This window comes from Megascapheus bottae, chromosome X, assembly GCF_031878675.1.
Source record: "Megascapheus bottae isolate mThoBot1 chromosome X, mThoBot2.hap1, whole genome shotgun sequence".
Classification (NCBI taxonomy): Eukaryota; Metazoa; Chordata; class Mammalia; order Rodentia; family Geomyidae; genus Megascapheus; species Megascapheus bottae.
Genome location: NC_143547.1, coordinates 1,001,062 through 1,016,233, shown reverse-complemented (window position 1 = coordinate 1,016,233; position 15,172 = coordinate 1,001,062). Strand labels below are relative to the sequence as shown.

At 38.5% G+C, this 15,172-nt stretch overlaps 1 protein-coding gene across 2 annotated transcripts in view; it reads left to right on the top strand.

Annotated features, from left to right (window-relative positions):
• The window catches only part of Arhgap6 (Rho GTPase activating protein 6), a 239,568-nt gene that overhangs the window by 161,458 nt on the left and 62,938 nt on the right, over positions 1-15,172 (top strand). For both annotated transcript variants that reach the window (XM_090325916.1, XM_090325915.1), the window contains exon 2: positions 5,942-6,101. In XM_090325916.1, coding sequence (XP_090182042.1) covers positions 5,942-6,101 — 160 coding nt within the window. The remainder of the gene's footprint in view (positions 1-5,941; positions 6,102-15,172) is intronic.

Below are 15,172 nucleotides of genomic sequence, written 5' to 3'. Positions count from 1 at the left end.
CTAAAGGTCTCAATCTCCATCATGCAAAACTAATAATCATCTTGGCGTGCTGCTTCATAAGAAAGGTGGCTTGTTCCTATTTCTAGAGACTCTAATTCCTGAGGTTTTCTCAGCGCCTAAGAAACTACATGACAGACAATGTTCATCCATCCAAAGTGATTCGGAAACATTGCATCCATAGACCACACTTTGAGCTGCTCTGTATCACCCTTGTGGGTTCCGTTAGTCCTAGGTAACTTACAGCTAGATGTAGCTAAAGAATTGCTGCAGTTAGAGACCAGAAAAGAAAGACTATAAGAAAATAGTGTGGTCATGACCAAAACCAAAATTATTTTGGTCAATTGTATTTTGGGATCAATTTAATCTGTCTGTAAAGATACAGCTTAGCTCAAAGGAATGACCTTTCTGGATAAGTCATAGACCTTAGGTTGTTGGGTTTGGGGGTTGTCTTTTGCTTCTGTTTTCTTACATGTGGAGATAGTTACTTTGGACAGGAAAGATAATATCCTTAGGTAATGCTGTGAGTGAGTTTTTATTGATTGCTTCTTCCAAATTGTTGTATTTCTTCTAAGTTGTGGTATTTCTTTGTCTCTAAGCTAGTTCAAAATAAGACCTGTGATTCTGTTTTTGTACATAATAATACAGGATATGCATAAGAATATAACTCATGCCTTGAAAGATTAGCAAACTGTATACATAATTATTACCACCATTTTGAGGGAGGGAGTTCTCTGTAATTTGAACTTAATAGCAGAACGAATATCACCATGCTGGGGTTTATCAACTTCTGAACTACTGACGTTTTGTACCAAATAGTTTTTTACTGCAGGGGACCCTGCTATGCATTGTAGGGTGAATTGCAGAATCCCCAGCCTGCATGACCTAATAGCACAAATATACCTCCATCCTGCCCAGCTGTGACCATTTAAAAAATGGTCTCGAGACATATGTCTCTCCTTTGTGGGCAGCATCGACCCCCACAAAGAACTGCTATGGTATCTCTTTTTTTTTAAATCATATATGTCACCCTTTATTAATGTTGTCGCATTGCACCAAAGAAGTAAATGATGTTTTTACAACTATCAAGCTATTCAGGGACATAGTGCCAGTTGTAATTTCAAGTACATTTACCTGGAGGTGTCACTGTGATAGAATGTACACCTAGTAAGATGGATTTGGTCCTCAAGACTGCAAAAATCACAAAATATAGAATCTAAAACAGTGCCTGCATTTTTTTTAATTGAAGCAAATTTAGAATCATCCATACTCACTCATTAAAAAAAAATCCAACGGGGCTGTGGGGAAGGAAAGTGGGAGAAAAATGGAGGTGGTAACAGTGTTCCAAAGGAAATGTACTCATTACTTTATGTATGCAGCTGTAACCCCTCTGTATATCACCTTGACAATAACATTGAATTGAAAAAGAATCTAGTGATGGCCACTCAAGAATAGGACTGAGAAAGTCGTACATTGAGTCATCTGTTTCTGAGATAAACAATCACCAAGGAAAAGGGCAGGCCTAGTGCACACATTTTTAGAGTTGAGAAACAGCCAGGAGTACTTTCTAAGCTGGACTGATGGGCTTTGGTACACTTTGTGGGTGTTTGTTTGTCACTTTGTGGTGACATTGACCTTTTATGTTCATGTCAGTGCTTCTCTGGAGGATAATGGTTGGGCATGAATATATTGGATTAGCTCTTCCCTGAATCACAGAGCATCACATTGATTTTCTACCCTTGTACTCTGGCATTTTGTAGCTCATTAAAATGTCTATTCAAGGTTGAATCACATCATACTTAGTGTAGTATCTTGTCAGCGTCTTTAATTTGCTCTTTCTTTCAAATTTATTCCAATCACATTTCCCATTTCTGACCATGTTCCTCTCTTCCTCAAGGTTCCTGAGTGACTAGCCCTTATCTATAGATAAAAATTGAATATACTTTGGCTCTGCCCACAGAGAATGCTTTAGAGGCCCTGACTTCTGCTTAGCTTCACCCCACCCCTGCTGGTCCCTTCTCCCCACATTACAACGTCCTGATTAGGCCTACTCTTTCAAACTCACTTGCTGTCATAGGATGCATTGTTTTCTCCAAAATTGCCTTTCCACTAGACAAACTTTTATCTCTCGTTTTCAACTTTCGAATCCTTATTGCATTACTACCTTTCCTACCATGACTTCCTTGATTTCCAAACAGATGGCACCTTCTACATTTGGTGTTTACTTCTAATATCACCATCTGTGTACCTTTTAGACTGTGGTCTTCCTACCTGAAGGTTAACCCTTTGAAGACAAAGGCTGTATCATCATCACAGTAATCCAAAATCTACAATAGTACTTAGAATATAATAGATGTTCCTTAAATATAAATACTGTTGGAATCAACTAAGCAGAAGGGTGAAGTAAACAAAAGCAAATTATTCCTTGTAGAAATTGGTTTACTTCCCTCGTAAGTAATAGTTCAGAAATCAGCAAACTATACCACATCTTGTAAATGCAGTTTATCACCTGTTTTTATAAATGAAATTGACTAAACCTGTTCACTTATAAATTACCTAAGGCTACTTTTGTGCTCCAAAAGTAGAGTTTAGTTATTGCAACAGAAGCCATGAGGCTCACAAAACCTCAATCATTTACTATCTGACCCTTATTTAAAAAAAAAAAACAGCTTAATTTTAAAGAAAGGTTTGCTCACCCCTGCCAGAGATAATTAAAACCCATTGCTAGTCACATTTTAAATGCTTTCAAAAAATAGACATATGGTCATATTTTGACATTTCCAACAGCAATCAATTCCCTTAGGTATCTATGTTCCTATCTAAAAGTCACCAAGTCATCTGGGACTTACCATTTGCAGAGAAAAAGCAATTCACTGAAAATATACTTTGTGATATCCTAAGCTTAGTGGATGCAAGGAAAGGGCACAAACAATCCCTAACTGTTGAAACTTGTGCTTTGTGTAGCTATATCAAGCCAGGGTGTTGGGGGGGCGGAATCTATAATAAACTGGTCCTGGAAGAACTTATTTCAGTTTGAATAAGCTAATCATTTTGCTCACTTGTTCATCTCCCCTCAGCCCTTTCCATAACATCTTCTCTGAGCACTTCTGGGAACTATTACTCACCATCGTCCACTGGACATAAATTAACACATGTCACGACTGACACTTGCTCTTGCTTTCATTAGCCCTTGCTCAAATGTTGCCTGGCTTCCCTGTCTAGGACTGGAAATCTTTTTCCACACTGCTCCTCTCTTGATACTCCCCTTGTTGTCAATATTTGATGTTCTATACCTTTTACTTATCATATCCCTTTTCTGCTCCTTCTAGAGTATAATAGCTCCACTAATTAAAGAAATACATGTGACCTCATATAAAGAGGAACATAATGGAAAAAATAGCATAATGCTATGCACGCTTAAGAATAAACATTCTGGGTAGAAAGTAATCAGTATGTGCAAGAGTAAAAGAATCTGAGCTAATCTTTATCACTTGTTCTTTGTGTGTATGTGTATGTGTGTAGGCATGTATGTGAGTACACATGTATGTATATGTGTGTGCGTGCATGTGTATGTGAGTATGTGAATACTGAGGTTTCAATCCAGTTGTGGGATGCTATGCCTACTTTAGCTTTTTTGATCAAGTCTAACATTCCTCCCTTTAAGCCATACCTTCAACTTTCAGCTTTTTGCTGGCTATTGGAGATTAGAGTCTCACAAGTTTATCTCCTCAGGCTAGCTTTGAACCGTGATCCTCAGACCTCAGCTTCCTGACTACCTAGGATCACAGGCGTGATCAACCCTTACATCTGGCTCCAATGGCCTTCTTTTAAGTGAATGACTTCTTCAACCAAACTTTTACAAGATTCTGCAATAAGTTGTTGCCTGTGTGGTCAGTGCCTCTCTGTGTTCAGACAATTTCATAATTATGGAGAGATCTATTTCACTATGGCTATCACCTGTGATTTATAAGAAATCTCTTTTGTAAGGGAACACTGGGTGTCAGAAATCTGTGCTATTTTTTCTTAGGCCTTCTCACTGTCTGCACTGAGTGGAGAGCCCAGCATTCTCAGTGGGCAGCAGAAGTATGACTATGGGTATCCAAACATACTCTTAAGATTATGGACATTTTTGTTTCATTCTAAGTATTTCAACAAGGGTCTCTATAAATAAACGTGGTCATTGGTCATACTCTGTAGTTAGAGTGCTACTGAAACAAACTCAGCAGTTACAGTTTGTTATAAGACTTTAAAGCCATAGCTTTTTAGTTTGTGTCCTTATGATTGGACAAAAATTACTTAAACTCCCCAAGGCTCAGTTTTATCATCATTTTCACTCTATCACATGTAATATGTTACACATTACTCTAATTTTGGTATTATTATAATAAAAACATTGTATATTTTGTAAGTATATGCTCAAGTTCAACTAGCCTTCTTTATACTTAGATTTCACATCCACAGGTTAAACTAACATTGAGTAAAAACAATTCCCAATTAAAAGTTAACATGTAGCTAGACATTGGTGGCTCACAGCTCTAATCCTGGCTATTCAGGAAGCTGACATCTGAGAATTGTAGTTTGAAGCCAGCCGAGGTAGGAAAATCCTTCATATTCCTATCTCCAATTAACTACCCAAAAAGCCAGAACTAGAGCTGTGCCTCAAGTGACGGAATGCTGGCCTTGAACCAAAAAGCTCATGAACAGCACCTAAGCTCTAAGTTCAGCCTCAGGTATACACACACACACACATATCTATATCGGACATCTATAGACCTTTTTCCCCTTGTCATGCACACTGAACCCCAGGCCCAACTCCTGGGCTCTCACATGTCAAGTCTGCCCATTCGGCCCTATACACCAAATAAAAAGCCAGTAATGGTGAATGGGTAGAAAATATTTATTATCTGGCACTGGTAGGCACAGGAAGATAGTAATTCAGCCATCTTAAGAACATGGACATGAGGTTTAGATTTAAATAGACAAAGGATTATGGGGGCAGGGGAATAATACATAGTTAAGTAGACCCAGTCACAAGTGATCTGGCTGATCATAATTCAGGAAGAGTTCCTGAATTATTATTGGTAGTCCTGGAAGTGTTCTGATGTTTCTCTCCTATGGGGTAGTTTCCTCCATCCCTGTTTGTAAACATGGTATTAGTAAGTCTTACTCTCCTAAGATTTCAAGGTGACAGAAAAATGATTGACTTGGATGCCTCGGTTTTTGTTCATTCATAGAATGAAGAAGAACATAAGAAGGGCCAACATAAAAAGTTGGTCCTTTTGAGCAAAAAGCAGTTTTCAAGCACTTTTTATATTATTATTCTTTTGCAGTATAACAACTGTTCACTTACTATTTATAATTTGTTAAGTATTAAAAATAATCTAGAGATGACTCAGAGTATACAGAACCACATGTGAGATATATAAAACTACCATGTTTAATAAAATATTTGAATAAAATATTTGAACAGGAGTGGCTAGAATCATATTTTGTTACACAATGATATTACTTTTAATATTATGTAAGATTGGATAGAAATATTGATTATGTCCTCACGTATGTTATTGTATGGATTAAGTAGTAAGGTTGTGGGATATGATAGCCTCTAAAAGTATATTTGCCCTTTCATATCTCATGTGCATAATAGAAATTAGCAATAAACATACTTTTTCCTTGTTACTAACATGCAAAAATAAAAAGTTCTCTGCGTCCCTATTAAAAAAGAAGGCATCGAATCTTTGCTGCCACTTTCCAAGCAGTTTGTGTCAGCCTAAGCATGTATGGACGCATCATCAGATAAGATTGTATGATGCAGCATCTACATTCGATTTGATGGTTGCAATTGTCTGGGAAATTCATGGCTTTGACTAATGACTAAGAGAGAGGATGAGGTTTGTGAGAAGCAGGCCAAATGTGTAACTGTTGTTTTTCCCTTGGCCCTCAGGGTGACTTCACCTGGAACAGCATGTCAGGCCGGAGCGTGCGGCTGAGGTCAGTCCCCATCCAGAGTCTCTCTGAGCTGGAACGGGCCCGGCTGCAGGAAGTGGCTTTTTATCAATTACAGCAGGACTGTGACCTGAGCTGTCAGATCACCATTCCCAAAGGTAAGGTCCACATGTGCCTTGTCTGCCTTTCTGCTGAGGACGCTGCAAACTTGCAGCTGCTGTGCCAAAGCTGCAAGCTTTGTAAAGCCTTCCCACACTCATAATAACACAGGAAGGAAATACTAGCTTCTTGGTCATTGCCTGGCATTCCATTTTGAAAGACATGCCCAAGCAGAACAGTTTGCATGTCAGCTAACACATTTGCCAAAAGGAAGGTCAACTTGGGGTCTGAAAAGGTCAGCCATGTATTTGTCAACAGTTTACATAGCTTCCCAGCAACCAATATGCTAGGAATCAGCAGCTCTCATCTATAAACCTAGCTACTCAGGAGGCTGAGATCTGAGGATACTGGTTTGATACCACAAGTGACACTAGGTGTGAAATTCATATTTCCAATTAGCCAGCAAAAAGCTGGAAATGGAATTGACTCAAGGAATAGACTGCTAACCATGAGTGATAAAAGACAGTGCCCAGGCTCTGAGTTTAAGCCCTAGTAGTGAAACATGCATGTGTGTTTGCACACACACACACACACACACACACACACACTCACACTCAGGGAATCCATGTAATAGCTCAACAGTCTACAGGGCATCATAGTAAGCAGTGGGAAAGACCTTTCAGAGCGTTCAATTTAAAGGATTGGACAAAAGTATTATTTATCTTAATTTGATTTCTAAGTCAACATTTGAAAAAACTATTTTACTTTTCTGGATTGAATGTAAATCAGATAAGCTATCAGTGAATAGATATTCTTAGCTTTGCTTTTAAAAAATCCAGTTAGTTTGTTCATTCTCTGTCTTTGCTTCTTTTAAAATGCATTAAATAATCTTTTTGTGATAATGAGTTTTTATTATCTCAAGCTAGTTTTACAAAGGAGTTGCCATTTAGCAAACAGTTTATGAATACAATATAACTTGATCATCATCACCCCTTCCAACATACTCACCCATCTCTCCACTGCACACTTCCTCCTATAATCTTTACTGAACAATATTCTAAAGTCTGTCTGCTAGAGGTTCCATTTTCATTGCAGTTTTCTGAGATCATGTGATTTCAAGCACCATTAAGGGAAAGTTTCACACTATTAAGATGGTAGAAGACACTTTGGAACCGTAAGTGATATTTTGGTAGTTTCTAGCAACATGAGAAGTAATGATTTCCACATTTTCTCACTTGTGAAGAACAGAATTAGTTGTGTGACTGGGTGGAAAAAATATGGCATTTCCCAAGAGTTTCTGAATCTATGGGGGGGTAATATAATCATGGAACATTTATTGGCATATTTTGAATGTGTGCCTTGTGCCAAGTTCTATGACAGTAGCTCTGAGCAGAATGTAGTCATTTAATACCATGTAAGCAACCCCCCCCTCAAGTAGAGGTTCTAAACATTGTCAGATTCACACAAATATTTTCCCAGGAAAATAAATAAGTAGCTGAGGCCAAGGCCTCAAACTAAAGAGATAATACCATATTTTATGATATAATAAAGTGAAAATGCAAAGATAAATCAAGTTCCTATTTCCTTTTGCTGTCACCTAAAAAGTGATTGTGCAGGCTTCTACGTGGAGCCCACTCTTTCTAGATGACGGGTGGTTGCAGAACCCAGAAGAATGACATAACATAGCTGTTAGATATCAGAATTCAACAGAGAATGGAGGTCTGCAGGGTTGGAATGTTAATAGGATGAGTTCCTAAAATGGAAAACAAGACAGCAGTGAACCCAAAGTACAAATGAACCATTTTGTATTTTCTGGAGCTATAATAATAAATATAACAGATATATGGGCACAGGAAAAGGTGAATTAGAAGATGGTGGAAGATTGTGTGAAATGTCACTATTGTTTGCATCTTCATCCCCATGAAATAGGAAGCATTTTATCAGTTAGAAGTACAGATATGGAAGAGAATGTGGAAATTTGAGGAAAGAGCAGAGGAATAGAAAAGAGGGAATTTAACGAACTAGCAATGTTGCAGGACTTGGGGGCAGCCCAAAGTCCATCTGGGGTAGTAACTAGACATTGAAAATGCAAAATAAACTCCCTGGCAATTCAGAAGTGTTAAAACCAACCATTTCATTTTTGTACTTCAAATTACTTAGCCCTACTTAGAATTTTCTAGTTGAGCTTAATGGAGGGAGGGAAGGAGAGAGAGAGGGAGGGAGAGAGGGAGGGAGAGAGGGAGGGAGGGAGGGAGGGAGAGAGGGAGGGAGAGAGGGAGGGAGGGAGGGAGGGAGAGAGAGAGAGAGAGAGAGAGGAGAGAGAGAGAGGGGGGGAGGGGGGAGGGAGAGAGAGAGAATATCTAGGGTCAGCATAGCAATGACACCTCCCCAAGACAGCCACATCCTAATCCTTGGAGCCTGTGAATATGTTATTTCACATACCAAATAGAATTTAGCAAGTTTGAGAATTTGTCATTGGGATGGAAGAATATCCTGAATTTTCTGAGAAGACCCAGAGTAATTGCATGGATTGTTACAAGGGTAAAAGGAACAGATTCTCTCCTGGGGTCTCCAAAAAGGAATACATACCTGCTGACATCTTGGTTTTAGCCTAGGGAGATCTAGTTCAGATTTTTACCTACACAGCTGTAAGATCCTAAATTTGAGGTGCTTGTCACTAAGTTTGTGGTCATTTGTAATAGCAGTGGTGGGAAACTAATATACTATCCAAAGGAAGGTTTATAAGTTGGAGAACAGAAGTTAGGGGACCAGGAATGATGGAACACACTGTAATCATAGCACTCAGGAGAATAGAGGCAGGTGGATAATGAGTCTAAGACATACTGATCTCAATATTGAAGCTATTTATAATACTATTTCTTATAAAAAAAAGAAATAGAAATTGTTTTTGACAGCCTCTTCTAAAGACTGGCAGTGAGGAATATATTTTACATTCTCAGACTTGGAAAAAAAATGAACCAAACAATTAACCCTGATAGGAAACTAAGTGTATCTCCTTACCAGAGATATCCTCTATAATACCCTCTCCTGTTATCTTTTTTGCTCTATTTCTCCTTTTAGTGTTTGTCATATTCCACTAAATTGATTCATTATTATGTTATTACATTATTACTGACAGCTTGATAACTCAGTCTTAGAAGGCAGCTTGAATGGAAAGTGGACAATTCAAGCAAAGAAACAAAAATATGAGTATGGAAAACTTTTTACTTGTTCTTTACAGTGCCTCTGAAGGCCTTAGTAGGACAGAAGGATCTGTTTTTCTAAAGCTATGGAAATGAACCTGATAGATTAATACCCAACTGTCAGTGCCTGTCCAGCTACAGCCAAACACTAGGATTGACCTCTATAGGGCTTTCTGTGCTGTTTCACCATCTTCTTTACTAACAACAACCTGGATATACAGCACAGAAAAGCAGTGGAAGATATAACCAATAAAAAGTCGACCATGTCTTTGAAGAGCTCCAAGTTAGTTGATAGAGAAAATGCAAATAATTGTAAAAATATAGTAATGGATATTATCTGTCCAAGTTAACGTTAGTGATACTTTCATATGGAAGCTGCTTCATCCAGATACCTCAGTAAAGGCCAAGATGAACAGAGTGATTTTCCTGCAAGTACTTTCCTAATTTTCTTCTTGGATGCCTTCCCAATTAGCTCACGAGTGTACCAAACAGGTGCATGATTCGTTAAGCCACAAGCTTTATGCCTCAGTATTCACAAATAGTTTCTTTTATATTCTCAAACAATATCTTTTTCTCCCAGCACACACCACACACACATGCTATAGCAGCAACAACTACTGCAAGAATGGCATGAGGATTGTGGTCCATAGCCAGCCGAGGCAGGAAAGTTCATGAAAATTTAATCTCCAATTAAGCACCAAAATGGAACTATGGCTCAAGACGCTAGCCTTGGGAAGAAAAGCTCAAGGACAGTGGCCAGGACCTGAATTCAGGCTCATAACTGGCACACAGAGAGAGAGAGAGAGAGAGAGAGAGAGAGAGAGAGAGAGAGAGAGAGAGAGAGAGAGAGGGAGGGAGGGAGGGAGGGAGGGAGGGAGGGAGGGAGGGAGGGAGGGAGGGAGAGAGAGAGAGAGAGAGAGAGAGAGAGAGAGAGAGAGGAAGAAGAAGAAGGAGTGAAGGAGGGAGAGAGGGAGACAGAGAGAGAGAGAGAGAGAGAGAGAGAGAGAGAGAGAGAGAGAGAGAGAGAGAGAGAGAGAGAGAATGCCAGACACCAGTAGTTCACATCTGTAACCCAGCTACTAGAAAGACTGAGAGTAAACAAAGCATGATTGTAGGCTGCTAGAAAGAAAAGTTCACAAGACAATTTCTTAACCTTTAGATGGATACAGTGTCCTGCACTACTGTACCAAATCATTTTAGGATGCTGAGAACTGAAAACTCTTGCTTCCAGACAACCCTGGGCAGAAAATTCCACATGACTCCATCTCCAAGAGAAGTTACATTGCAGGCCCCTGTTTTCCCCACATCAATGGGAAGCCTACATAGGCCAATCATGGTTCAGGCATGTATCAGGATATACAACAAGACCCCATTGGAAAAGTAGCCAATAAAAGCAAGGCTGGAGACACCACCCAGCTGCTTCTGCATGAGTCTAGTAAGCATAATCCCTGAGTTCAAACCCTAGTACTGCAAACGTGTTTAAATGCTAAATTGCTCTTGAACCAATCAGACTTTGCGTATTATTTAAAGGACTCTGTTCTGAGTCTTAAGGCTGCTTTAAGAGCAATAATGCCAAGAGCTGCTATTATAGCAATTCTGTAATCATGAGAGAACCAGCCAAAGGACAAAGTGACCCACTGATGATAACAGAGGAAAAAAAACTATGGAAAATTGCTGAATTAATGAACCATAGAACTGGCTTACCTCTGGCCTTCTTAGAAAATAAGATAAGTTAATTAAGCCATTTTTGTACTGAACTTCCACATTTTTCAGTCAATGCCCTCAAGATTATTTAAACACTTGATTAGTGGGTGTATACAAAATGGTTACAAATGGAAAACTCTGGAAAAATAATTTAAGGAGTTTTCAGATAGAAGTAACAACCTAAAACTCATGGAATAAACCCAGCCTGTTTCTTGAGTTTATAAACGGAATCTTACTATTAAAACTCACCAAAAGAACTCATCTATGTTGCCAGGAGCCTGCAATCTGGAGATCTCCATTTGACGACAGACCAAGAGGAAAGACCAAAAGAGTCTATCCCCAAAACAATCGGCAAAACGTCAGACTGATAGGTTGGGATGGGAGAGATGGGTGAGAAGGCTGGAAGGGGTGACATTGATAAAGAATCATTGTACTCATAAACAGACAAGTTGAGTTGAAACTTCTTTGTACAATGACTTAAAGATACTTTAAATCTTTTCTGAATAAATAAAATAAAAGCCAGGTTGGAGAAGTGGCTTAAGTTGTACAGCTCTAAACATGCAAGCCATGGCAAATGAGTTTGACCCTGAGTTCAGACTACCAGCAAAAAAAAAAAAGAAAGCCCACAAAAATGTATCCATGTCCATTTATTTCTGTATTGCCTGTAGCTTCTTTATAATGTTTCAAGGGTAGAGATGAGTAATTTTAACAGACAGTATATGGCTCATAAAACTGAAGGTATTTATTGTGTAGAACTTTGCAGGAAACTTTGGCCAACCTTTGATTTAAAAGAATAATGTTAATATGATGGAACAATTAGTAGCTATTTTCAAGGCAGTTGACCAGCAAGAGTTAGGTTCGCTCTGTGGCTCATTATGTCAGTGATTCTGTCTTTTTCTCTGCTAACATTAGTGGGTCAGTTTGTTCTTTGGCTGGTTCCCTCACGATTAGAGTTGCTATAGGAGCTCTTGGCATTACTATTCCTACAGCAGTAGAAAAGAGGCAGAGAAGAGCAATAACTCTATTCCGTTTTGTTTTGTTTTTTTTAATCCAGGGACTCAGTGATCTACCACTTGATCTTATTCCTCCAGCTTTGTGAAATTCTTATTCTTTTATTTTTGAGAGGGCATCAATTTTCTTGGGGCTCACTTGAAACCACAATCCTCATGTCTCTCCCTCCTGAGCAGCAGGAATTTTACTTGAATCCCAGCATATCTGGCTAGCAAGCACCTTGTTAGCAGAGAAAACTTTTCCATGTGGCCTCCTGGTGTGTTTTCTCCTCTTGGCATACAGAAATAAAGGGTGGAATTGGCTTGAGATAAGAATCCTTTCCTGAAGCTGGGATGAAGGCCCAGCCTAGGATACATGACTACCCAGAAAATGAACTTGTAAAAATAATGGGACAAGGAGGACAGGATTGTGACCTAGAGGCAGAGTGCTTGCTTAGCATGCAGGAAGCCATGGGTTCAATTCTTTGGTACCACATACACAGAAAAAGCCAGAAGTGGTACTGTTACTCAAGTGGTAGGGTGCTAGCCTTGAGAAAGCTCAAGGACTAGACAGTGCCCAGGCCCTGAGTTCAAGCCCCAGGACTGGCAAAAAAAAAGTAAAAGAAAAAAGAAAGATCTGGGTACAGAGGCTCACACCATAATCTTAACTAATCAGAAGGCTGAGATTTGAGGATTGCTGTTAGAGGCAGCCCAGGCACTAAATTCTGTGAGACCCTTATCTCCAACTAACCACCAGAAAATCAGAAGTGACACTGTGACTCAAAGGGTAGGGCAGTATCCTTGAGCTGAAGAGCTCAGAGACAGCACCCAGACCCCAGAGTTCAAGCCCCACAAGTGACAAAAAAAAAGAAAGAATATGGGACAAAGAAGAATTGGGATGGATGAGAAGAGTGAAGCAGCATAGGGATGGCTTTGGATTAGAAAACACAGACATGTAATAACAATATCATCTCTGGCATTGCATAGGAATCGTAGGGTAGAAATTATTCTTATATTCATTTTCATATTTATTCTTAGTATTCGTACATTTATTCTTATATTCATTCAACTGTGTCTTATAATTGCCTTTCATGTGTCTACTATTCAATAAGTATCATAGAAACAGAATGGAGTACATCAAAACTCAATCATAGCACATTTCTTGGCTCAAAGGATAGCAAAGAACAAGGAAGGAAACAGGAAGAATTTAACACCTAAATAGTTTTCATCTAATTGCCACATGTGTCCAGTTTCTGAATCTGAGAAAGTTATTTTAATAGGAGCAACTGGGAGACCTTTTAAGGAGTTACCAAGACTTAAAGTCAATGGCTTAAAGATATTTGATTGCCTTCTTCATTGTTCATTATAAAACAAAACAGGTAAAACTAGCCCTTTACATTGATCAAGAATCATCCCCAAGTATGTATGTATGTATGTATGTATGTATGTATGTATGTATGTGTGTATGTATGTAAGCATGTATGTATGCATATATGTATTGTGTATGTATATATGTGTACAATTGTAAGACTTCACCATTTCAACTTAGCTTTAGAAGAAGTAATGATGAAACTCCACATACAGGGTATTTTTAAATCTTTTTTTTTTGTTTTCCTATCTACCTTATTTCTTTCTTTACACCTCAGGAAAGAACGATAGCTTGAGTAAATGACACTAAAAGCCTTTTTTTCTGGTTTTGATATTTGGAAACTTCTCTCCTTGCAAATACAGGGCTTACCTCCACCAAGCTAAAGAATATTGTTTTCCATTTAAGGATTGTGTGAGAGAGATATAAATTCTGAAGACTGCAAAGATAGGCCAGCTTTTAGCTTATGAAAAGATAGCAGGAGTGCTGCCTTTTAAAACATGTGCGTATAAGCTGCTCAAAAAATCTTTTCTTTTAACTCATAGAATTTGAATTTGGAGAAAAATGACAGCGACTAACAGATTCTTCGGCAGTATAATTAAATTAAGACCAGTTGTTATATTAGGCAGTGATTATAAAGAACGCCTAGTCAAGGAAAAACCATAGTTGAGCTTTTAAACCCATGGCATCCAAACCATGAGATCAGCTTCCCTGACCTCATGTTTTCACCTAATGAGGAGATGTCTAACAAATCAAGTAGCGTAATGATTTTCTGTACTAGGAAAACACTTGCTTTGAGATTCAAGAAATCATGAGGGTTGTTTTTTTTCTTCTTGAACATCCCTAAAAAATAGAATTAATTGCCCTGCCAAAATAATTTACGCAGAACTGAAAAGGTTTTTTAGTGTTTAATTGAGCTGAAAGCATGGTGACCTCCAAGAGTGGATTCTCAGGAAAGCAGTGAAAAACGCACAGAATGCTTTTATTTTCTGACCACAACTTTGTTAATTTTACCACCACTTTAACATATAAACTATGGGGATTATTATATTTCACAAATACTGAGGGGAGCCTCAGTTATAACAAGAGGCATCTCTATTATTTAAGAATGGAGTAAAAACATTTCCTTTCCCAGGAAGATATAGGAACCTTTAGAAACAGATCCTGGATTAAATCAGAGCTTCTAAGGTGCTAGCAGGATTTTTTTTTCAAAAACAAAAAAACACAACCTTTATTTCAATGGGATTTATAGCAAAACAAATGGCTTGGTCACCTTTTTCCTATTTACCTTCATCTGTCAGTTATGATTTATGGAAGAACTGCTAAGGAGGAAATGATATAGACATGGAAACTCCTATAAACTATAGCTTCATTTAAAAACCAGTCTTCTGTAAGATGAAAGATTTCTTGAAGGGGATATCACTTCCATGTACACACACACATACATATACATATACACTGCAATACAAAGTTGAATAGATGGAAGGGCCCATTAGGGCTTGATTGCTCTTTACTAAAGTAATTCACTGATTTCCTACCTCTGAAGTCTTAGGAAATTGGTAGAAAGATAACTGTAGGCAGACATATTTCCTTATAAATGAAATTGTCATTTTGTCCTAAATGCAACCTAGTATCTAAAGGCTTAATCATTTGTAAGCATTTTGCTATTTGAGTCTGGTTAGCACTTGAGCTTGGTAACAAAAGGAAAAGACACCTATGCCTCCCACTCATATGATTTGGGTCACAGCTTCCCTCTAGCTAGTTTTATTTTTGGTTTTGGTTTTGTTTCAGTGATCCTGAGCCTTGAACTCTAGGCCTTGACACTGTTCCTGGGCAACTTTTACTCAAGGCTAGCACTCTACCAATTG